Source organism: Leuciscus leuciscus (genome assembly GCF_965113295.1).
Source record: "Leuciscus leuciscus genome assembly, chromosome: 9".
Lineage (NCBI taxonomy): Eukaryota > Metazoa > Chordata > Actinopteri > Cypriniformes > Leuciscidae > Leuciscus > Leuciscus leuciscus.
This window is the reverse complement of record NC_138733.1, coordinates 6,550,205-6,574,371: the sequence shown is the minus strand read 5'-3', so window position 1 is coordinate 6,574,371 and position 24,167 is coordinate 6,550,205. Positions and strand designations below refer to the sequence as shown.

The 24,167-nt window shown below is 36.1% G+C and overlaps 3 protein-coding genes and 1 long non-coding RNA gene across 7 annotated transcripts in view; 2 read left to right on the top strand and 2 right to left on the bottom strand.

Annotated features, from left to right (window-relative positions):
• The window catches only part of LOC309506318 (uncharacterized protein), a 259,358-nt gene that overhangs the window by 92,571 nt on the left and 142,620 nt on the right, over positions 1 to 24,167 (top strand). Inside the window, exon 3 of one of the 2 annotated variants that reach the window (XR_014208700.1) lies at positions 18,424 to 18,554. The exons of the other annotated variant lie outside the window; for it this stretch is intronic. The gene's annotated coding sequence lies outside the window, so the exon portion shown is untranslated. Of the gene's footprint in view, positions 1 to 18,423; positions 18,555 to 24,167 lie in introns of those variants that run through there. 2 annotated transcript variants of the gene reach the window in all.
• The window catches only part of LOC309506336 (uncharacterized protein), a 253,365-nt gene that overhangs the window by 163,682 nt on the left and 65,516 nt on the right, over positions 1 to 24,167 (top strand). The gene's annotated exons all lie outside the window — the stretch shown is intronic.
• LOC309506287 (sterile alpha motif domain-containing protein 3-like) lies at positions 4,528 to 12,866 on the bottom strand. The gene is made up of 11 exons (XM_082180080.1): positions 11,405 to 12,866; positions 11,216 to 11,312; positions 11,020 to 11,116; positions 10,848 to 10,904; positions 10,652 to 10,748; positions 10,456 to 10,552; positions 10,284 to 10,340; positions 8,886 to 9,822; positions 8,040 to 8,195; positions 7,825 to 7,914; positions 4,528 to 5,710 (listed from the first exon to the last, which is right to left on the bottom strand). Exons 8-11 carry the CDS (start codon positions 9,819 to 9,821, stop codon positions 5,387 to 5,389), a joined length of 1,506 nt encoding a protein of 501 aa, XP_082036206.1. The 5' UTR covers position 9,822; positions 10,284 to 10,340; positions 10,456 to 10,552; positions 10,652 to 10,748; positions 10,848 to 10,904; positions 11,020 to 11,116; positions 11,216 to 11,312; positions 11,405 to 12,866; the 3' UTR covers positions 4,528 to 5,386.
• Positions 20,029 to 23,168, bottom strand: LOC309506471. Of its 3 annotated transcripts, none has more exons than XR_014208778.1 (3): positions 22,101 to 23,168; positions 21,733 to 21,789; positions 20,029 to 21,236 (listed from the first exon to the last, which is right to left on the bottom strand). It is a non-coding gene; the product is annotated as an uncharacterized lncRNA (long non-coding RNA). The 3 variants fall into 3 exon arrangements; XR_014208779.1 differs by having other exon boundaries at positions 22,279 to 23,167; XR_014208777.1 differs by having other exon boundaries at positions 21,733 to 23,168.

Genomic DNA, 24,167 nt, shown 5'->3' with positions numbered 1-24,167 from the left:
AACTCCGTAGCGAAGAGTCCTCCCTCGTTAGTAAACTTTAATCACTCAGTTCTCACTGATATGCGCGTCCTGGCGATCCCCCGTTGCCAGGGGAACCCTGAACCTGTCGGTGATTCAGGGCGCTACCTGGATGTTTGATCGTGCCGCTTCTCCTTATCACCGTTATTCACGCTAATATTTAAAGTCCACTTTAGTATTTAGCTACTCAAGTCACTATTTCGTTTGTAGTAAGCACAAACTCGTCTGGAACTCACACAAGTGTACTGACAAACAGAAAGGTAACTCAGCTTTCAGATTACAGCCAGCGAACCTTGCAAAACAAAACAAAAAATGCTAAATAAACTGTTTCAATACTTTTCGTTGCTCAAAGAAATAAAATCAACCAATCCTATTCGGATTAATCGCGATTCTCTCACACATACAACGGCGCGCTTCGACACACATGCACCCAGGGGCAGAGTGGGACCAAAAAATCTACCGGGAAATTTCGTAGACCAACAACTAAAAAACAACAACAAAAAAAAAACGTTTGCTAAAAAATATAGCGGTGAATGAGAGAATATTAAATAGATTTTTTTGTTCCTCTATAGTTTTTTCACAACTTTCTAAAAGAGTAAAAAAATTGCGAGAGATGGATAACGGCAGTCAGAAGAACTCAGAAAAGAGAAATATATGTCAATTTGTCATCACTCCCACAGACGCAGCATTAGAAACCCTCACAGCAGCATTAACTCGTTTTTTGTAATTTTATTAATTAGGTAATATAATATAAAATAGTGTTATAAATGTAAATACATATTTTTTTAAATTGAAAATATTAAAAAAAACTTTCCAGGATTTATGCGGATGATGACCGTTAAAACGTGTCATCATCACCCTGTTGAAAAGGGTCCATGGCATTTTCACGGTGACACGACACCTTGCTCGTTAGCTTCTGCTAGTGTTAACATAATCTGTATACACTTAACATAGCAGCAGCAGCCAAGGGAAGTTACTCGTTTTAAAACTAGGAAATATGCCACTAGTAGGCCTAGATAGTCACTCAATAGTAAACTTTTTATTTGTCTCATATTTACCACAGCTACTTTCAAATTACACAAGCTTTTGGCTGGCTGGCTGCATAGCTGGTGCTAATTCCCATCTGTGCCTAGCTTTGACGACATGTGCTTCAGTTTATTTCACCTGTAGTATCTTTGCTTGTTGATGCCCGGAACATGTCTGTTATTTTGGAGCATTTCACTGCCTCCTCCTCCATAATTTTTTTCCTTTTGAGTCTGACCTTCTCAGCGCCAGATTTTTTAACGCTTGTGCTGAGGGGTGCTAGATCATTGACGGGGGAGCTGCGCAGTTATACAAATAATAATTGAGCAAAACTTGGCCACTAAATATTTAATATTCAATTATTTTAATGATCACAATTAAAGTTTTAATTTTATTAAATTGAACAAGCGCAACATTCAGCATTCAATCAAATATTCTAAAAGATGTAGGCTATTATTAGCCTACTAATAAGGTTATTTCAACATAATATTTCGTTATTTCGACATTTATTTGCGTGCAACAAGCAAGATGTGCATTTGTAAATCCGGTAACGCGTGCATTGATTTTTAGTAATAAATTAGTGTTTTCTGACAGTGTCGGGTGTCGGCTGCAAAGATGAAGTTGACGATCGCCATATATAGTGAACACGCCTATAGAGAGAAATGCATGATTACGTAATCAGAGAGTAGCCTTTTTCTTTTCGTTTTGAATTATTTTGTTTAAAGATATTTCAAGCTTTGTGTATTTGATGTGTTTCTCATGTCTGTGTGAGGCATACACTGAGTTTCGTTAACTTAGTTCGGATGAGATGCGCTCAGTTAACGTGCAATGCAATTGACCGCGCGGGCGCCTCCATGATTAGGCTATATTGTCTGTTTGTTATATTTGCTTATTATTAAATCCAGGCAATTGGTTGATAAAAAAAATTATTAAAATTAAGATACAATTTATACAAAACGAAATTCACTTTAATGAAAGGTTTTCTACAAAACAAAACTGAATGAAATGGTCAAAATCATGTCTGTCTGACCCACCCACTCCAAGTCTCTCGATATATAGCGCATCATATCTTACTTGTGCTGTTCACTTTTCATAAATAAACATAAATGGAAAAGAAATGACATTATAATATTTTAACAAATATGAAACTAAATGCGCTTATTTAATGGCTACAACAGTAGGCCTACAGACTCTCTATTTGTGCAAACTGCTGCACATTCATTTAATTCTGAATTTTGCACAAGTTGAAAGGCGTTTGTTCAAATCAAGTTCACGGATAATTGTGCGTGCATTTATTAATCATTATGATACTAAAATCATAAAAATGCTATGTACTAAAAATCAGATGAGCCCAGAATATGAATGCAACGTTTAATTACACGTTAAGCAATTTCCTCCCATAGAAAACCATTAGGCCTAAGAACGCTTAATGTAGCTTAATGCAGATTAGAATGCCTCCTTATTATGTCGAAATAACGACTTATTATGTCGAAATAACGAGATATTATGTTGAAATAACGTCTTAATATCTCGAAATAACAAGATAAGTTTTCTTTTCTTTTTGCTTCAAAATGCGGTTCAGGGCTTCCATAGAATAGCCTACAGCCTGAATATAGCCTAATTGCTTCCAGAAATTATTTTTGGGGGTGCTTTGGTCTTTCTTGGGGGTGCTGAAGCACCTGCTAGCCCCTCCCTAGAGCCGCCCATGCTCAGCGCCACCTTTCAGTTTTCTTTTTTGCCTTTCCATCATTTAACTCACTCTCACGGACGTTAGACTTCCAAAACGTGACGAGGAAAAAGAGGTGTTCGGCGGCTTTTTACATCAAAGGCCGACCCGATTTTGGGAGGGGCCGCTCACTGATCCCCCTATGTTTTTGAAAATCCTATAGACATGGTTGGACCTGCCGAACGGGTTGAGCACTTTTATATACTGTGTTGAGCAGAGAGGCTGCACAGTTTGACCAGCGAGAAGCGGCCGCACATCAGGCCGCCAGACGGTGTTGCTAAAATAACTCGCAATGTATAACTATTATCAGACCGGCCCTCCGCGGCCTCAAAACACTACCGGCCCACCGGGAAAAGTCCCGACTCTCCCGATTGCCACTCCGCCCCTGCATGCACCTACACCATTCGCCTCCTCTCTTCCTCTCTCTTTTTTCCTCACAACTCCCAACAGAACCAATCAAACTTTACATTACGTAGATATCAGGCGGGCTTATTCAATTATTCACCAATGAATAATGGTCAAACACTAACTTGTTGGTAAAACCCACGTTTTGCACATGTATACAACCAAACTATAACACAAACGATGCTCTTAAAGGGGTAGATACCCATATACACATTGTAAAGAACTATGAATTCAGTACCCAAGAAACATTATTATTAAGGGTCCTAAATACTTTTGTTTAACTGTGAGGAGAAATCCCAGGGTTACATGAGTATGTGCGCGGAGAGTTTGTGTGTGCGTGCTCGCGTCTCAGATGAGTATGTGCGCGAGTTTGTGTGTGTGCTCGCGTCTCAGATGAGTATGTGCGCGAGTTTGTGTGTGTGTGTGTGTGCTCGCGTCTCAGATGAGTATGTGCGCGGAGAGTTTGTGTGTGTGTGTGCTCGCGTCTCAGATGAGTATGTGCGCAGAGAGTTCTGCGCGTCTCGTGTGTGTAGAGTTTGCGTGTGTGTGTGTGCGTGAGCGACTTTAGATGTGACGTTGTGCATTTCATATAGTTGGAGCATTCAGCAGTATACATGTATGTGTGACTACTTAGTATGTGTATGCAAGCGTTCCGTGAATGAAGTTCGATTTAGGCCCTAGACGGCGCCTCATATCTATTCGTTCTGGTGAAATCACAACATATAATGCACACAAAGTGTCCCTGCTTGATATACAACCACTGATGAGCATAATCGGTTTAAAAAAAATAAAAAAATAAAAAAACCTACGAATGCGGATTAGAACCCAAAACCGCTGACACTCTTGACTAAAGTTCAAGTTCAACTGCAGTGTTCCTCTTCGGGTAAGTCTAGTATTTTAAAGGTGCATTGCGCAAGTCTCTGAGTTTTTGCAGAACTATGCCCCCTCTGGCGGCAAGCGAAACTGCAGCCAGAAGTGTGCACGCTCACGGACAAAAGTTTTCTTTTTTTTATCTTACGTGGAGTTTGCGTTGGTGTTTGAAATGAACTACAAGCCGGTCTCTTAGAATCCATCTTCTACGGAGAATGGCGGCGAATACACAAACCTGCCAGACAGCCAGGTGAGCGTGCCGTGAACGCGCATGACGTCACGCCCAGTCTAAAATTCCGGCCCAAATCCCTCTTATTTATTTTACTTTACAGGATTATAGAGACAATCTCAGTGATCAGAGAAGGGCTCATTCAGCCCATCAGGCAATTGTTTAAGCATGTATGGGTTAGAAAATGGGTATTTTTAACATGAAAAAGTTGCTTAATGCACCTTTAATGCCAACTGCAAATCTTGCATATCAAGTACACTGTAAAAAACAATTTGTTGAGTCAACTTAAAAAACTTTGTTACCCCGCTGCCTTAAATTTTTTTGTCAACTTGACAATATATCTTTTGCTGAAGTAATTTCCCATTAGTGGAATTAACCATAATTTCCTAGTCCAGTCAACAAGTCAAGTTATGTCAACTGGAAAAATATTTTAACTTGAATTTAAAATAAAGATGACAACACATTTTGCCTTGCATTCATTTATTTAATGATAGACAACTCTTTCATTCACATTTAAGTTGAACAAGCAATTTCCTGTCAACAGATCAACTGAAATCACTTTTTTGTATTGATTTGTAAGCAAGACAAAATCACTCATCTATTTAAAGGAAAATGAGTGTACTGTACTATAAGAGAAATAAAAATTGTAGGATATGCATAGCACAAATCATGAGAAAGTTCCTAAATCAACTTTCTGCAAGAAGTACATAAAAAGACCACACCTTTTAAAGAAACATCATATGACAAATGTTAAATACTACATTTCAATTCATTAAAACAGATGTAATAAAAGCATAAAGGTCTGATTCTACATAGCATAGCTCAAATAAGACAGCAGTTTAAACACTGAATATTAACCTTGCAAATTTCCAAACACTCCTACCACAATGCAATTTATTGGTCATAAAACGAAACAAAGATAGAAGGGATAGAAGAGGAAATTGCATATTATACTGTATAGAAAATTGAGACGGGAAACATTAACATTTGTTTTCATGAGATGTGTAAACATGCATAGTTGAAGTCAGAACATGACAAACTTTAAATGTGCATGCTAAAAAGTATAGCAAAAGGCACAAAAAAGCCTAAAGCTCCTTAAAAAAAAAAAAAAAGGTCTACTTTTTGCGCAAGAGCTTGTTGCGAAGCCCATGAACACGTGATGAACAGCTGCTCCCACCAATGTTCATAACAAGTTTTTGCAGAGCTTCAAAGGTGTATTTCATTGTCTTGGGGTAGTCGATATTGACAACATAAAGAAGACCCATCAGGAGTCCAAATGCCTTGGGGACATCTGAGATGTCAGTGACAACAAGATGTTCCTCCAAAATGAGAGCGATATCAATTGTGTCTTTGGGAAGCACATCACATTGCTGCTCCTCAGTTACAATTAGAATGCCCACGTCAGTTCCTTTCACAACGTCCTCAATTTCACTGGATGGCTGAAAAGAAAAGAAAAGACAAGAAAAAAATTTAACCCATTCCACATGACAACAACAACAAGAGAGATTAACACAGTTGCCAAATTGCTTTATGTTACACTAACTCTCGCATCAGCTGTTGTGTAAACAGTAGGGGTGTAACGGTTCACAAAATTCACGGTTAGGTTCGATACGATACACTTGTGTCACAGTTCGGTTTGGTACATTTTTGATACAGCAAAAAGAAAGAAATGCCAGAGAAATTTCCTTGATTTAATTTTTTTAATTTTGATTTTTTTTTACTTTGAGCAATTCTGGAGCTATAATTGACTCTTCTTAGGAGCATATAAAACAAAACAGCTCCTTGGAAAATATATTGTAGTACTTATAAACAAAGGTTTATTTTAGTTCAGAATGATTAACATTTGAGGGCAGCAATTGTATTCATAATGTCAAAATAAAACCGACGTAATGTTACTTGAAGGCATTATAGCCTACTATTCCTGCCAAACTTCCATGGTTACAGTGAGTGTTACTACAGTAAATCCATGGTGAATGTTGCTGATCTGTGGACACTGGATAGTTCATTCATGGCACAATGTTTCTTCCTGGTTTCCACGTCAGCACTGTTTGATCCGTTAATAACGGAGAAATGTGAATTTTTCTCACTAGATATCGCAGCGATGTTATTACTTCTGTAGCGAATTAAAATGATTTCTTTACTGGATATCTTATTAGCGCTGTGTAGTAACAGTGTCGCTTGATCAAGATCGGCTCGCGCTGCTTTGGTCCAAACTGATAAACGGTCCGTCAACAACACAATAACGAGCAGTTTCGTTCTGCTTGCATTACGTTTGCCATTTGATGTCGGACAATGTTGTGGTCGCGCCGGCGGATTATGAGTGCGCTAACCACGCGCAACGCTTCTACATTTGAAATAACGAAATTACAAATGTATTTTGAAATGTCAAAATCCCGCCCGAATGAATGATCTGCTTATGTCATTTTTCCTTTTTTATTCAAAATATTCATGAATGTGTTAGATATGGCATGAAATATCTGATATTACGATTGTCAAATATGCAAGTGGATGTGTTTTGTTGTTCAAACACCTTTATAACGATCGTGTTAGATATGCGCAACGTATTGTATCTTATTAAAATACGTACATTATTAGGAATTTACCACCTTTAGCTCAATTTGAGATTATTTTTTTGTCCTTTTGCATGCAGTTTGCGAAGTGACAAAATGAATCAAAGCACAACTAGTCCACACTTGTATTTTCTCAGTTTCTGAATTTGATGTTATCGGAGGCTAAATGCAAACAATTTATCTACACTTGACTTTTGAGACTTATTTCATGCAACGTGATAATATAATTGCACTTTCATTTTCTCTATTTGAAAGTTTTTAATGCTGTTATTTGATGTTAAGTTTTTAAAATGTGATGTTAATAAAATGCATTTTAACAGTTAAACTTAAAGCCTAGTTTATTAACATTTTGTTGGGGTGATTGGGGACAGGTGGGGCTCGGAACCCTTCCCTACCTCCGAAGTGGGGAATGGCAGAAAAAGTTTGAGAAACACTGGGTTAAAGGATTAGTTCCCCCAAAAAATAAAAATGTAAATACTTTAACCACAATTGTTCGTCTTTTTCCACAATTGCTGGTCTGCGATGTGCCGGGCATGACGTCATCACGTTGGAAAGGTCACAGGTGACATTAAACATTCATTAAACATTAAACATACACGAAAGGACCTTTTTAAACAAACTGACACAGACATAAATATGTCATTCGACATATAATAAAATTTGAACGATCCTCCTTCTCCACGCTAGTAAACAATGGGGCGGTACTTACACGACCTTACCAACATGATGACGAGTATACAAACAAACATGTTTCTTTGAACTTGATTTGAATCGGTTCAGTCGATTATCCCTGCTGTTTAAAACGTGAATCAAGATTCGTTTAACATCAACCGACTTGAATGACATTTTAATCGCTTTTCAACCGGTTGCGAATGAATCGTTACATCCCTAACAGTAGTATTAAAATAAATTTCTGTATTAGAGACAATTTTCAAAGAGCACAATTAATCTCATATGCAAGTATTGTCTGTCTTTAAACACACCTCACAAGACTTCAAAAAACTGGAGGAGTTCTCACGAAGGAAGTGGGGCAAGCCAAGCAGGACAGCAGTTCGCTTGTTCTGGTTTGAGTCCTGAAATGTCAGTATGCACACAACACACAAGTACTTACACACAAGAAATATATTTATATGTTGTTTTATGTGGGTTCTAACAAAACATTTCACAAAACCCTTATTGGTTTACAAGGAATACTTACATCAGCATCAAGCCATTGGAGGATTTTATGAAGCTGTACACTGTCATGGTCCATGTTTTTGTACAGCTCCAAAAACCTGGGGAGAAGTTCATCTAAGCCCTCATAGAATGAACTCATAAGGTCAGCAGACAAGAGACGGCTAAATTCAGCAACAATCTAAAAGCATAACATTAAAAAAAGACCATGTGACTCAAATTAATATTATATTATTCATTACTGATTATTATACAATTATAGTAGTTTAATTAACTGTCTTCTTAAGCAATATTACATGATTTGGGAGAGACAGACCAAAAAGATGCAAAGGGAGTTACATACTCCGTTTCTCATTCAAAACCAACCATATCACATCCAGTGATTAATGATAGATATATATACAGGTCCTTCTCAAAAAATTAGCATATCGTGATAAAGTTCATTATTTTCCATAATGCAATGATAAAAATTAATCTTTCAATTAGTTGATTCAGATGATTAGGTTAATAGCTCGTTTAGAGAACCTTTTCATGATATGCTAAGTTTTTGAGACAGGAATTTTGGGTTTTCATGAGCTGTATGCCAAAATCATCAGTATTAAAACAATAAAAGACCTGAAATATTTCAGTTGGTGTGCAATGAATCTAAAATATATAAAAGTTAAATTTTTATCATTACATTATGGAAAATAATGAACTTTATCACGATATGCTAATTTTGAGAAGGACCTGTATAAGTGCTGTTAAGATGAACGCATGCATCCAATTTCTTTGTTTAACACATTAAAAAATTTAATGCAATTAATGCAGCATGAACAATTGAATTCTTAATATCGAAAGCGTTTAGTGTTTGAAAATGCCAAAAAAATACCTGTCTTTCTGTGAATAACGCTGGCCATCTGGATTGAACATCACTCACAAGTGGCTCTTTATCAATGATCTCTTTTCTCCTTAGAGCATATGTGCTTGCCATGGCAGCATCAATGAATTTATTATTAGGGTTCTTCTTTTTAACTTCTATCAGCAGAGCTCTCCTTTCTTCTTCGAGGGAGCTGGTGGTTTCGCCTTCTGGCATATCAGGCAAAAAATTGGTTTCAGACCGCCTCGGCTTCTTAAGGCGTCTTTTACCTGTGCCATCTGTGGAGACTGACAGTGCTGGACATCCTGCTACACGCAACTTCTGTCTGAAGTTTCCCATTTTAAAACTCAAACTGAACTTCCAGCAGTACCAGCCACACGAAGACCCTGGCTCTTTTAAGCACGGATGTTTTTCAACCAAGGCTTTGGCAACGCTTTCAATTTGTTCCCGTAATGGGTATGGATTAAAGTTGAACATAACTTCTGCAAGTTTGTTTAGGATTTCAGTTTTAAGTTCCTTTGTAACATCCAAAAGGGAACCATCTTTTGTGTGTGCATCATTTGATCGCCGGAGCTTCAGTTCCGCATCATATGAAAAACTTGGAATGATGAAGGGCTCAGGCCAGCCCTTTGATTGACTGGGTGTACCCGACACCAATGATGATGCAGATGTGCTGGGGGTGTCATGGTTACTGCGGTCATTAAACTGTTCATTTGGTGGTGTCTTCTGGATGATCTTCAGTGTCGCTCTCTCCTTTGGTAAATCTGTTAGTCTTGTCAGATTGACTAAATCATTCTGAAAATCTGGATCTTCATATTGTAACACAAACTCCCCATCCAGATTAAGTTTAGACCTCAAAATCAACTTCAGATCTTCAACGTTTTCTGGCAGCTCATCAATCACCACCTTCCTGATGTCATCTGGTGACAACACAACCCTGAGCAACATCCTAAATGTAAAACACAGAAGGGAAAGAACCGATTATCAAAATACAAGTAGCAATACGCAGCTGGTTATAGGGATCTCCCAGTCACGTGACCCCTAGCCGCGTGTCAGCCATTTTGACGGAATACTTCAGCGCACTACATACATGAGAATGCGGATTATCACGTTTTATGGCTGCGAATTGATTAAAATAATGAATAATGGTCACTGTATTAATTATCTTGAGCCTGCTGAAATGTTCCTATAAATATATTTTCTTTCCAACTGTGCAATCTGAATAAAAAATAGGCTAAATATATTTATCCACTAAACTTAAATTTAAGACCGTGGATGAAAATCTGGCTGTTTTCAAGACGTTTCAGAATTTAAGACATTTTAAGACTTTAAGACCCCGCGGGAACCCTGTAATTACTACACAGTGTGTGCCTGCTGTGAGCTGATATATCACAAAATTACTTAGTGTACCTTTAATGAAGTAAAAAGTCTTTTGGAGAGAGCAGAAGTCGTTCAGCGGAGAGTTAGCTGGGCAGTTCAAAAGACACGAGACGCTCAATGAACAATACCTTACTAGCATATTAAAAAACAACAACATTATACTGTTCCAAAAGGTAATAATAATTAAAATTACTGAGTTTACCTTTAAAGAAGTAAAAAGTCTTTTGGAGAGAGCAGAAGTCGTTCAGCGGAGAGTTAGCTGGGCAGTTCAAAAGACACAAGATGCTCCAAGTCCACAGCTGAAAATGTTCAATGAACAATACCTTACTAACATATTAAAAAAACAACAACATTATACTGTTCCAAAAGTTAATAATAATTAAAATGACTGAGTTTACCTTTAAAGAAGTAAAAAGTCTTTTGGAGAGAGCAGAAGTCGTTCAGCGGAGAGTTAGCTGGGCAGTTCAAAAGACACGAGATGCTCCAAGTCCACAGCTGAAAATGTTCAATGAACAATACCTTACTAACATATTAAAAAAACAACAACATTATACTGTTCCAAAAGTTAATAATAATTAAAATTACTGAGTTTACCTTTAAAGAAGTAAAAAGTCTTTTGGAGAGAGCAGAAGTCGTTCAGCGGAGAGTTAGCTGGGCAGTTCAAAAGACACGAGACGCTCAATGAACAATACCTTACTAGCATATTAAAAAACAACAACATTATACTGTTCCAAAAGTTTATAAAAATTATAATTACTGAGTGTACCTTTAAAGAAGTAAAAAGTCTTTTGGAGAGAGCAGAAGTCGTTCAGCGGAGAGTTAGCTGGGCAGTTCAAAAGACACAAGATGCTCCAAGTCCACAGCTGAAAATGTTCAATGAACAATACCTTACTAACATATTAAAAAAACAACAACATTATACTGTTCCAAAAGTTAATAATAATTAAAATTACTGAGTTTACCTTTAAAGAAGTAAAAAGTCTTTTGGAGAGAGCAGAAGTCGTTCAGCGGAGAGTTAGCTGGGCAGTTCAAAAGACACGAGACGCTCCAAGTCCACAGCTGAAAATGTTCAATGAACAATACCTTACTAACATATTAAAAAACAACAACATTATACTGTTCCAAAAGTTAATAATAATTACTGAGTGTACCTTTAATGAAGTAAAAATATTTTTGGTGTAAGAAGAAGCCGTCTTTGGATGGTGTAGGAATACAGTGGGTAATAGTGGTTTAGTTCCTCAGGTTGTAGCAGTAGGAGATCAGCAGACAGTTGTCTAAACAGTTCAAAAGATCCAAGATGTTCCAAGTACACAGCTGAAAAAGGTTCAACAACGAACAATGCCTTGTTAGCCACTATGAGCAGTTTGACAATTTTCCCAAAATCAGGAAGCCCACTTGTGCTTCCAACGGAGACGAACATTCCCTCTGAATATGTTGTTCCATGCAGAGAAAGTGTTGTTGCCAGGGAAACAGATGCAACATCTTCATACTTCCTGTTAATGGCCTGCTTTAGGCCATGGTCCAATATAGCAGGAGAAACAACAGAAACACTCTGTACTTCAAGTTCTGGCTTGAAAAGGCTGGGCATATCAAGACAGTAGCCAAACATAAGTTGGTGCTTTGTGGCTAAAGTGAGTAAAATGTTTTTAAAATTGTTGACATCGCGGACAACTTTTTTAAAAAAGCTATGTTTTCCCTCGAAGCGGATTGTCCAGAAGTTCAATAAAGGTCCGAAACAATGGATTAGTTTAGGATAATGTTCCACAAAATGGTGTTTAGGTTTCAACTTGAAGTTAGGAAAAACCTCCAGCAACAACAGCCTGTGGTCAGAAATTTTTGACTCCAAAAAGCACACAGATTCTTCAGTAAACGTAGGTGAAGACAGAAGTTCAACAATCACTTTTAACTCCAAAATGATACCCCAGGTTTTGTCATGTTCAGGAACCAAATGACCAATCATGAAAGGAAGTAGTCTCAATAGTGTCCAATTTTCATGTCCATTTCCTCCAATTGTCCGTTTAGCTTTGAACGTTATTGGTATTTTCTGAGGTCGATTAGTCTTATCAGAAAACTTATAAGGAAAGTTTTGGATGACACTATTCAAATCATTAAGTGTGAAAAAGCCTCTTTCAATCAAATCTGACAGACACAAACAGAGTTCTGCTGGAACAATTCCTTCAAAAAGATCATGTAGAACATCAGGTGGAAAACCTGTTGATGAATGAAAATGTTCTAGTCTATTCAAAACACAGCTGGCCTTTACACCCTCAACACTTTTTAGTGTTTCATCGCTACTGAGACACGAAACATGGCCATCATGGGAAAGTTTAGTTCTGAGTGGGAATGATCCACTCCTAACTGGTACAGTTTGAAAGTCCTTTCGACTCGCAAGACAAAACCTACAACATTTGTCAACAGAGAAGGATTCTTGGAAACCTGCTAGTGAGTGGGCAGCTAGATTATCTGCAGATACAAAAGCAACTGTACCCTGAACATGTGCCCCTAGTCTTTTGATGTACAAACCTTGATTTTCAAGATGTTTAAGGTCTCTAAGAAGTGGTTCTAGAACAGCAGCATATCCATAGGTTTTCAAGTCATTGCTGTAACATAACAGTGCAAGATTAATAGATGATAAAGATGATCTATACCGAAGTGGTAGATTAGCCAGAACCCAATAGACGGCACAAAGCTTGTGCTTTTTCCTTGAAGTGCCTAAAGGGTTACAAACTTCAAAGTCATCAATATACAACCCTATCGCAATACGTAACTCTTCTGTTGAGAAAAACTGATTTTCCCTGAAATACTGTCCATCAAGAAAACTTTCATACACCCCAGAGTTTAACCCAGAAACCTTCTCAGGTAAAACTTTGTCAAGGACATCATCTCTATTTAACAACTCATTCAGTACAGGTAAAATCGGGACATAAACCTTTTTTCTACCCTTATCTAAATCTAAAATGTACTCAATAGGTTCAATAACCTTAAAGTTTTCCTTGAAAAAAGAAGACCTCTTGTGGTCAGTGCCTAATGGACCAGTCCTTGACAAGAAAGAAAGAGGGACAGTTTTGTCTAATGTTTCTGTTATCAGTGTTGATGTTTCTAGATTAACATTGTGTTGCAGCAGAATTTGTTCTATTAATTTCTTGCTTAGTTCTCCTGTGAGGACACTAACCTCATAAAACCCATCTATTATTTCTTGAGTGGCTGACTTTGAAACATGCAATAGTGTTTGCATTCGCAAAAAAAGGGATGCCAGTTTTCGCTGCAGATACACCTCATTATTGGCATCATCATGTTCTTCAACATCAGAAATGGACTCATCCAATTCAACCACAGATGCACTACCTGGATTGTCTTCATCCAAATTAGAATAATTCTCACAAAACAATTCTGGTCGAAAGTCCTTTACGCTACCTGAACTGTGAAAACGACTATGATGTGCTGTAAATGTGGAGTACACGTTAGAACGGAATGAACACTGCCGATAAGGGCATTTCACAGTTTCCTTATTTTTTAGATGGCAGCGTAAATGTGCCAAATACTGGCGAAGGTGGCAGGGTTCTGAAAAACCACATAAGTCACAGAGTATGTGAACAGTTAGGGGTTCTGATGAATTTTGTGATGGCCCATGCTGCCTCAAATGCCTTTTCAGGTCAATTTGTCTTTTGAACGTACAAACACAATCATTATACAAACATGGTAAGGGACAAAACCTGCTGTAGTGTCCGTGCTTTAGTGTATAATGCCTTGTTATTGTGCGTTGATTCGATGAACTATATGAGCAAAGCTTGCATTTCCATTTCATTGAAACTGTCACAATCCAGGGAAGGGGGGGACCATTTCCTGAAAATATACAAACATCAATTAATTTTTATGTATATTAAGTAGTGTACATCTTTTCAATCCGTTTAGTCGTTTGCAACAATTTGTCATATCTACTCCCTAATCAAGACATAGCAGTTCAGGCAATCACACATGGAACATTTTAAAAGAAAAGTATTAAATATCACAGAGAGGACAATATTTAAATATTGCTGCAAGCAGCATTTAACATGCCTTTAGTATTTAAATGTGTTTGGGTACATTTGGCCACATTCATTTTCTAAATAACCCTGTTATAGCTATCTATGGTAAAGTTCAACGTTTGATAATTATTGCTCTAGAAAGTTCAGAGAATTACACTGCAGTAACGTTATTTTTTTAGGTTGGGCTAAAAATCTAGGACTAGGTCACAAAAGTAGAATTTTTAAATAAAAGAAAAATTTGATTGACAGCAGTGCTTATATTAAACACCGAACATTTAACTACGTAAATTAAAAAGATGGATGTTATGGTTTAGGCCTAACGTTACTCATGTTGTAGTTAAAAAAAAGAAAAATTATATTTCCCCTAATGTTACATTAAAATGAATGCTTAGTTTGTGGTTCATCGTTATCTTAATGAAAATACTGTGATAAAACGACAAACTCACGTATATTAAACGAAGAAATACTAGTTTTATTAAAAGTTATCTTGCGCATCCCATCGTCCTGTCAGTCACTGTTAACGTTAAACCCTAAACCTCACTCAGCCCTGCTAAAATACATACCGCGGCTTTGTGAGAAACCATTCGCGGCCCATTCTTTGGAAAAGCCTTCCGGTGCTCAGTTCGCACCTGCTATCGAATATTAATTAATCAAACTCTAAATACAATATTAGTCCAAAAACAGGCTAATTTAATACATTTTAAATACTACTATGATCAACAATTTCATCCGAAATCTAACTTATATGCTTCGGCGCCATTTTACGAATTGCTTACATTACGGATAGCATCGTGCAAAACTGTAACCAATCCATTAATTAGGATTAAAATTCGAACTGATTCAGTTTAGTATCGTAATTATTAAACTATCATAAATTAAATTCTACTCAACTAAGATAATAGGGATATCTGCTCAATCACCAACGAGGGCGGGAAACAAACAAGACAGACCCAATGTCAGTCCACATCTGCTGTTTATGCCAAATAGTAAAAATTAATACAATAAAATTCAATATTAGTTAAGGAGTTGAGAAATATTGCATTTTAACCACCATCATTAACGTAACTAGCTTATACAGGCGCCATTTCGAATATCTTACCGGCTCATGGAAAATCGGCAATCAATCCATTAATTAGTAATGAAATTCGACCAGATTAGTTTAGTATCATAGTTATTAAATTATTAATTGAACTCACCTTATTATATGCAGAGACGATGGTTGTTTGATGATGCTGAATGAAATACTCCTGCTGCTGTAACTGCTTGAGTTTCCACCTGCTTTAGTCCTGCTTACTTAGATCTCGCGATATTACACAGAGCAAAGCCCGCGAAAATCTATACTGAAAACAAAAGGATCCTTGTGGTATGTTGAAATGTATTAAATTAACCATCTTATTATTTTTTTACATGGTGGTATTAAAATTCAATGAAAACTACAAATTCTTAAATTAACATTTAAATATATGCACCTTTATATGTATATAATTACATATTACTTTATGAATTGCTTTAAGTAGATTTTAACTGATAATGACAAGTGAGTTGTGCTTGATGTTAGAGCAGTAAAATGTACTTAGAATTTACTCTTGCAAATTGTTAAGAGAATTTTATTAAGAAAATATATTAGTTATTTTGTTGGTGTATGTGCAATTGTATCAACATGCATTTTCTAGTTGAAACAACTAGTTATACTAGTTAATTCAACTTTCAGCTTAGTTGTGGACAATTAAACTTAAATTTTCTTGTTGTCTGGACAATTTCTAAAAATTAAGTTGTGTCTACAAAAAAAAAAAAGTTGAAATGGCAATTATTTTTTACAGTGTATGAAGTATATCAAGTATATTTATATGAGGCTATACTATGTGTGTTAAATATTTCTGCTCAGTGTCAGATATTTCTCTGTTTTGTAAAAGTCTATAATATATAATATGTAATAAATAAATAATATGAGAAGACAAAATTTTGATCTTAACTTAAGTGTTTTCGGCTACATCAGCACAATTTTAAATTTTATCAGAAATCAGAAAATCTTTTTCAGAAAACACACAGGTAGGCTATTATTTTTTTTGATAAAGTGTGTGCGGTTTCGTTTTCTTAAGTACCGGTTTAAGAACCGTTTAAGCACCGGAACCGTTTGAAAAATACCGAGTAGGTACTGGTATCGGATAGAACCCAACCAATACCCAACCCTACTGTTGACCAAATGTTTTTAAATAAATAACTGTTAACAATTTTCTTATTGTCTGCAGTTGATTGCAATGTTTTAGAATATGGGTGATTCTTTTAATGATGGCTAATATTAAATCATAGTGATACAGTATTTAAATTGTACAGTGAGAAACTGAAATTACAGTGATTAACTGTTATCTACTGTTTATTGTACTGTATTGCATACAATACATAAAAAACAGTGCTTAACTGTTTTTTTGTATGTAAATGCAATTGAAATCACAGTATTTTTTCTTCTACAGTAAAACAATCAATACTGTAAATATAACTAAAATCACAGTGTTTAATTGTTTTTATTTTACAGTGAATACACAAAATAATGTAAATGTAAGTACAGTACCCTTACTGTAAAACGTATTTGCAGTAACTTACTGGCAACAATTAGCCAGTAAGTTACTGTAAATACAACTAAAATCACAGTATTTAATTGTTTTTGATTTCACAGTGTATACATAAAATACTGTAAATGGAAGTACAGTACCCTTACTGTAAAAAGTATTCACAGAAACTTACTGGCTAATTGTTGCCAGTAAGTTACTGTAAATTTTATGGTACATTTTTTACAGTGTAGATAGATAGATAGATAGATAGATAGATAGATAGATAGATAGATAGATAGATAGTTTATTATAAAAGCATACATCTAGCTTACACATTTACCCAAATGATCATACGCCTGTTTAACCGAAGCTAATTTGGGTGAGTTTCTCCCATCCCCAACGTCATTTCTCTGTCTTTTACGGCCCTGACGAGAACGTCGGTCTCCTCGGCTGTGAACCGCTCCTGGCGCGCGCCTGGCAAATCCGCCGTTATAATAGGAATCCGCTATAGAACAAGAGCGCCTGCTCTTAAAGGGAATGTGAGATGTCGCTCTGATTGGTTTATTTCACGTTACGCCCAAACCACACCTATGAATAATGAAGCTACTTCAGACCAACCCATTTTAGATTTGCGTCGGGCGCAAGAGTCATTTATCCCGCCGGTATAATAGCAACAGCGCCCAAGACCCGCCCACAAAGTTACTTGCGTTTTGCGCTTGATACTTGCGTTTCAGATCGTTAAAATAGGGCCCTATATGATCAAATGCACCACAGCATTTAGTGCATTTAATTATAACTGAGTTAGTGCTTGGATTTATCATGGGTTCACAGCATTTACGGCCAACAAAGCAACGTAGTAAAATTCAAATAATATTTTCAAGTAATCACAGGTAAACTGTCTGACCAGTCAGGTGTTTGTCATGAGAAGTGTACCACAAAAGAGCTATGGTTTGCAGACAGTTAAGAGTTGATATGTTACAAATATGTCTATTGAATATACTGTGTGAACTCATTGTCCCGTTAGCTCGGAGAGGTTTATTTTCTCCCTTCAATAAGTTTTGTCAATTGGTCTTATTCTGGTTTCTCTTTGTAATAAACGTTGCATTGGGTTAGTCACTCTATTAATTCTCTTGTGCTTCGTTCCCACCCTTCTAAATTATATTGCATTGATAAGGAGTTATCACAAACTAAGACTGTTTAGTTGTGCTATCTTACAATCAATATATAGGCTAGTAAATGTAAGGTTAAAACTTGGAAGTGACGATGATGTCTTAAAATGTATGGAGGGAGTCTTAAAAAGGTCTTAAAATGTATTCAATTCAACTCCATGATTCCTGTATATATCATAATCTTGTGCAGCAGTTGTCATTCAAATTTTGACTATTAACAAGAGGATTACGAAACTCACCTTTGGTACATCAAAGATCTGATATTTGATAGATAGATCTCACTTGTTTTACTTTATTAAATCAGGGTTCACTTCAATATTCACATTTATCCTCCTTGAACTCATTCTAACAACTTAGGCTAATGTTTTCATATGTTTATTTCAGACTAGATGGAGGGGAAAGTCAAAGACAAGAACTGAAGTTAAAGGTGATGATGCTGTAGTTTGTTTCAGCCTGTTGACACCAATAAAATGAGCTTAATGTGCCAATTTACAGAAGATCTCAGACATCACCATAATGAATGAGCTGAAAACAGGGAACTTTTGGAGACAACGAGGCTTTTCAGCAGCAGTTTAACATGATGGCCCTGTACTTTTTAAATGCAGATTGGATAAAAACACAGTGATCACAGTTCACACCTGCAGTGAAGCCCCTCCCACAACAATTCAGTAATAAATACTGGGAATATTCCCATCATCCTACAAGAGAAGGACAAACTCCAGGAGTAGCAGCTGAAATCTGTGTGACTGTTAAAGATGGAGTTTATTAAAGAGGAGATTGAAGACATGAGGGATCCAGAACCATCCAGAATAAAACATGAAGATACTGAGGAACAAATAGGTTGGTGTCCATTCTTGATTCTTCATTGTTGACTGCTTTGGTAGATGTGAATTAATAAGCAGTATATGGATGATAAATGATAGAGAATACATCCAAATGATCATAACCTTGTATATAGCAGTTGTCAACCATATTTTTTACTATATTATTAACAATGAATGACAGAACAAAAAGTGAAAGATCTGATCTCTGTAGCTTTCTGCTATTAAATAAGGGATCACTTGAACTGATTCTAACTTGATATGTATTTTAGATCAGGTGAGAGTGAAAGAGCAAAGACAAGAACTGAATGAAGTGGAGGAGGAACATCGTAACTTTACAATTCAGAAAACAAAAGCAAAAAAGACGCACACCTGCACTCAGTGTGGAAAGAGTTTCTCACGGAAAGAACACCTTAAGACACACATGAGAATTCACTCTGGAGAGAAACCGTATACATGCACTCAGTGTGGAAAGAGTTACTCACGGAAAGGACACCTTAAGACACACATGAGAATTCACTCTGGAGAGAAACCGTATACATGCACTCAGTGTGAGAAGAGTTTCACACATTTAAATTATCTCAAGTATCATCTGTATGTTCACTCTGGAGAGAAACCATTTAACTGTGATCAGTGTGGTAAAGATTTTATTTCATCATCAAATCTAAAACAACACCTGAAAGTTCATTCAGATGAGAGGCCTTATGTGTGTTCTCTCTGTGGAAAGAGTTTTTCAAGGCTGAACAGTTTTAAACTGCACCAGAAAACACACAATGAAGTGAGAGATCATGTGTGCTTTGACTGTGGGAAGAGCTTTACTAGAGCTGGTGATCTGAAACATCACCAAAGAATTCATACTGGAGAAAAACCTTACAAGTGCTCATATTGTGACAAGAGTTTCACTCATTCTGGATCTCTGAAAGTACACTGTAAAAATAAAAGGTGCCTGGAGGAACCTTTTGGGGTTCTTCACTTTGCCACACCGGCAGAACCGTCTGTAGATCCTCTAGGCACCCTTTAAAAAGGGGCGGTTCTCTGAGGAACCACACAGGTTTCCTGAGGAACTCTTATATAAGGCACTGTGTGGAACCACTGTTGGTGCCTCCAGGAACCAAATTTCAATTTTATTTTATTTGTATTAAATTAATTTCATGTTGTTACTATGGTTACCACCATTAACTTCTATTATAATAAACAAACTGAACCAAATACAAAATAAGAATTGTTTATTACATATTTTAGATCCATTTTAATACATACACTTCCATGCACTTGAAAAAAAAAAGCTAGTAATAGATTAATATCAATGAATACACACACACAAAAAAAATTGTATAATACATAAGTAACATGAATAATCAACCATGTGTATACAATAGGCTACACAAGAAAAGACATCTCATCAAAATGCATGGAAAACACATGTTCCATGAAATAAATCAATGTAAAAAATTACAATTTTGACTAATTAAAAATGTCCATCTTCACTTAATTTTAAAACATGTGTTTCAGTCCGCTTGTTAAGTCTGACGTCACTGTTTCCAAGTCCAAAAGCTCTATCAGATGCCAAAAACAAACAACAAACAGTGCTAATATACACTCATTGTGCTGTAATATTCCTGAAAATTAGGATCCTAACCTTTATCTCTATTCCTAAATCTCAGATGGTTAGTTATTCAGCTATTTTGAATCATAAAATGTTGAAGTCTGGGATGCCGTGAGACTGGAGACTGAAATGTACACTATGCCTTTTGAAAAGCTTTAATGTGTGACTTGAATCAACAGTTCCCATAAATGGTTGTTGAGTATTCTCAATATCTAGAAACAAGATAGAGAAAGTAGAAGTAGAGGCTTCGACCCGGAAACAGTATTCCTTATGTCACAACAAGCAGAAAACATTTCCCATTTTAACAGAGTTAAGGTGCAGTAAAATGATCTGTTGTTCTGTGAATGTTCACTGGTGAATTCAGTCATTTCAATAAGAATCCACACGATCAGCAATTTTGTCTTTTTGCCTGTGTAATTTCACGAAATTCACAAATGTGATGCACCTTTACTCGCTGCAACATAAAATGCAATCAATTATAAAATCTTCACAAGGGACACGTGAGGTACTTAACGAGTTAGAAAAGTGAAAAGGTGCATCAGCTTCATTTTCTGTTTGCTTTTCCTCTTTTCTGGTGGATGGTCCAGGCACTTCAGTGATTTTCAGGTCTACAGGAGGATTTTTATTCTTGATCAAACTTGTATTTCAGCTTACCGAGATCCCTGCAAAGTACAAAATTGACTGTTAGTAAGGTTATTAAAGTTATTAAATAATTTCCTCAGCCTTGTGACGTTCCAAACCTGTTTGACTTTCTGTCGGTGGAACCCGAAAGCAGATCTCAGGCATAATGCAACCCGTCACCATTCAATATCACTGCATGAAACACAAGCATACATTTTTTTTGTAATTCATTCAAACTATTCTTATGTACACTTGTCTAGTTCAATTCAATGCAACAATTTATGTAAAAATGGTTAAGCTCCAAAAATGTCCCAGAAAAGATCCTAAAAATAGTCAATGAGTTCACAACTCATGTGTTATGGGTTGTGTTGTAAGTCTTCTGAAGTCATATAATAGCTTTTTCCTTTTTTTTTTGTCGAAAAAGACTAAACTTTAAGTTATAATTCAGGGTTCAAATGTCTTATATTCAAATGCATATGATTAAGGTATAGCCTATAAAAAATGCATAGCATTATTAGCTCCAAACCTGTGATATTATTTTTCTGAGTAACATGAATGAGATTTGAGAGCATGAGGGAAGATTTTCAGAGAATAACTTATTAAAAAAGTACACAGTCAAACAATACAATTTCACACAGAGAAAGTTCATAGTAATAAGGTACTTGCATGTGGTGTATAGGTAACTTACTGTAATTCAATGTTGCCTCTGAAATGTTCAGATTATTTTAGAAATGTACTGGTTGTTCTGGGGAAACAAAAGAACAAAGCTGATTATTCACAACATAATATTTATTGACCAGTAAATGGCTTTAAAATGGTATTTAAGAGAATGAGGGCACCTGTAGTAAGTAAAGTTAGGCTAAACAAAAACAGACCAAACTATATTAACCTGCTTTTGTTATTCATAACAAACGCCAATGACGACAGCAGGAATCAGCTACATTAGTTAGGCTATCTCAGCAATTTGAAGACACAGTTTTACAGAATATGTTGAATTGAATGACTAAATCAATCTAAGACAATAAGTAAATAATTTCCATTTGTTCATTAACTTACGTTAGATCAACGTAGTTAGCATCGCGGCTAAAACCTTCATACCAGATACTGTGCAATAAACGAGTGGTAAACACTGTAAAAAAGTAGTAATGTATAATCAATTTAGTTTATATATATGTGTGTTTGAATATATAGTGAGTAGACTCTGTATTTATATTTATTTGGCGAGTTTACAAACCTTGTAATGGAGAGCCGAACAAACGGCGGAAGCTTTGATGAGAGGAGCCGTTACCCGATGACGTCGATCAGCTGAGCTTTGTTGCGCGCGAGCAGCGCGACCATCACTGAAGCGACGACAGCAGAGGAATAGCAGCAGTTTCGTGACAGAATAAAACTTTTCTCCTCCTAGTTCTTCTTCTTCAAATAATAATTTATGAAGAAGTAGGTAAAAATTATTATTTTATTACTATTATTTATTCAATAATAATTAATGTATTCTTCTTATTAATATTATTATAATTTAGTGTTGTTGTTTAAGGTTTAAATTAATCAACAAAATAGGCCTATAGATACTAAATAAATGTAAGCTACCCAGGTGAAAAAGACGTAGGCTACTGTTAAATGTATTAAAAATGCATTAAAGTATATTTGTATTGTAGGCCTACTAAAAACACACTCAAGTACATTTTTAATAGTACGTCTTTTTTCACCTGGGTATGTAGGCTATACTGAATCAAACTTAAGTAGCCTATAATAATAATAATAGGATAATATTCTCATTTTGGCCTCATAGAACCATTGGGTTCCTCCAGATTCTGGCTTTAACATAAGAGATCTTCCAGGAACCACTTAAATGTTAAAAGATCTTCCAATAACCCTTTTATCGCATTCAAGTTCCTCTATTTTCCCCCAAAGCACTTCGAGGTCTCATGGTAATGAAAAGGTGACTCCAGAACCTCTGAACTAAATACAAAGTGCTTAAAGGATCCCATAAGTTTCAGCAAGAACCTCAAAGAATGTCAATGCTCCTCCAGTAACCCTACTATAGGAGAAAGAGCTTTGAGGCACTTAAATTACATTTTGAAGTTCCTTGAGTATCCGACAGGATATTTGAGGCTCCTTTAGTTTTTACAGTGTACACGAGCGAGTTCATACTGGAGAGAAGCTGTACGACTGTACTCAGTGTGGAAAGAGTTTCACACAATCACATAATCTAGTGAAGCATATTAGAAAGCATTGTTCTGTGTCACAGTGAGCAAATGTTTTGTTAGATTCACATAAAGTAAATGTGTAGTTAGTTAACTAATAAACTAGTGTTGCTGTAAACATAAAGTAAATGTGTAGTTAGTTAACTAATAAACTAGTGTTGCTGTAAAATGCCACATGATTTGTGTTTTATACGTTAGAGAACTGTAATGAATATTGGAGAACAATCGAGTATGAATTTTTCTGATAAAGCTTCTTCTGAAAACTCCCCAGAAATTGAATATATTAAAGAATGGTTGAATGCATTGATTGTAACAGATGAGGATGAAACAGAAAAAATAAATGTTAATGTCACGGGCAAAGTTGAGATTTTTATGGATGATCTTATAGTTGAACACCTCCAGAGGGACAACGCAAAAAGAGCTCGCAAGACGGAGAAGGAGAGAAAGCGCTGGCGACGGTCTTCCACTAATGCTGGGTACATACCAAAAGATATATATTTTTTTATTTTTTATAAAAGCATCTCAAGCACAGTACAAGTATCAGATTGTTACATAATTAAATGGAGGGAAAAAAGCAAAAATTAAACAAGCATAATAAATACTCACATACGAATGAACATATAATCACAGTAACATATGCATATACATATATAAACAACTAAATAAACCGGAGGGGAAAAAAAAGGTTTATCCAGAGCTTGTCTCCTTAAAATAATCTAAAAAGGGCTCCAAGATTTCAAGAAAAATTCGGGTTTCATTCTAACTCGAAATTTAATCTTTTCAAGTTTGAGGGCAAAAAGTAGGTAAAAAACCCACTGACGGTAGGTTGGAGGAGATGTCAGTTTCCAATTAATTAGTATAAGTCGTCTAGTCTAGCCAACAGTTTGCAAAGTGCAATATTATCCCTCTCTAAAGCTGT

Coding starts and splice junctions, on each gene's coding strand:
- LOC309506287 (XM_082180080.1), bottom strand. CDS start 9,821: ATGTTGCTCAGGGTTGTGTTGTCACCAGATGACATCAGGAAGGTGGTG. Junction 7,915..8,039: donor TCCAATGGCTTGATGCTGAT/GTAAGTATTCCT, acceptor CTGACATTTCAG/GACTCAAACCAGAACAAGCG. Junction 5,711..7,824: donor GTTTTTTGAAGTCTTGTGAG/GTGTGTTTAAAG, acceptor TTTTCTTTTCAG/CCATCCAGTGAAATTGAGGA.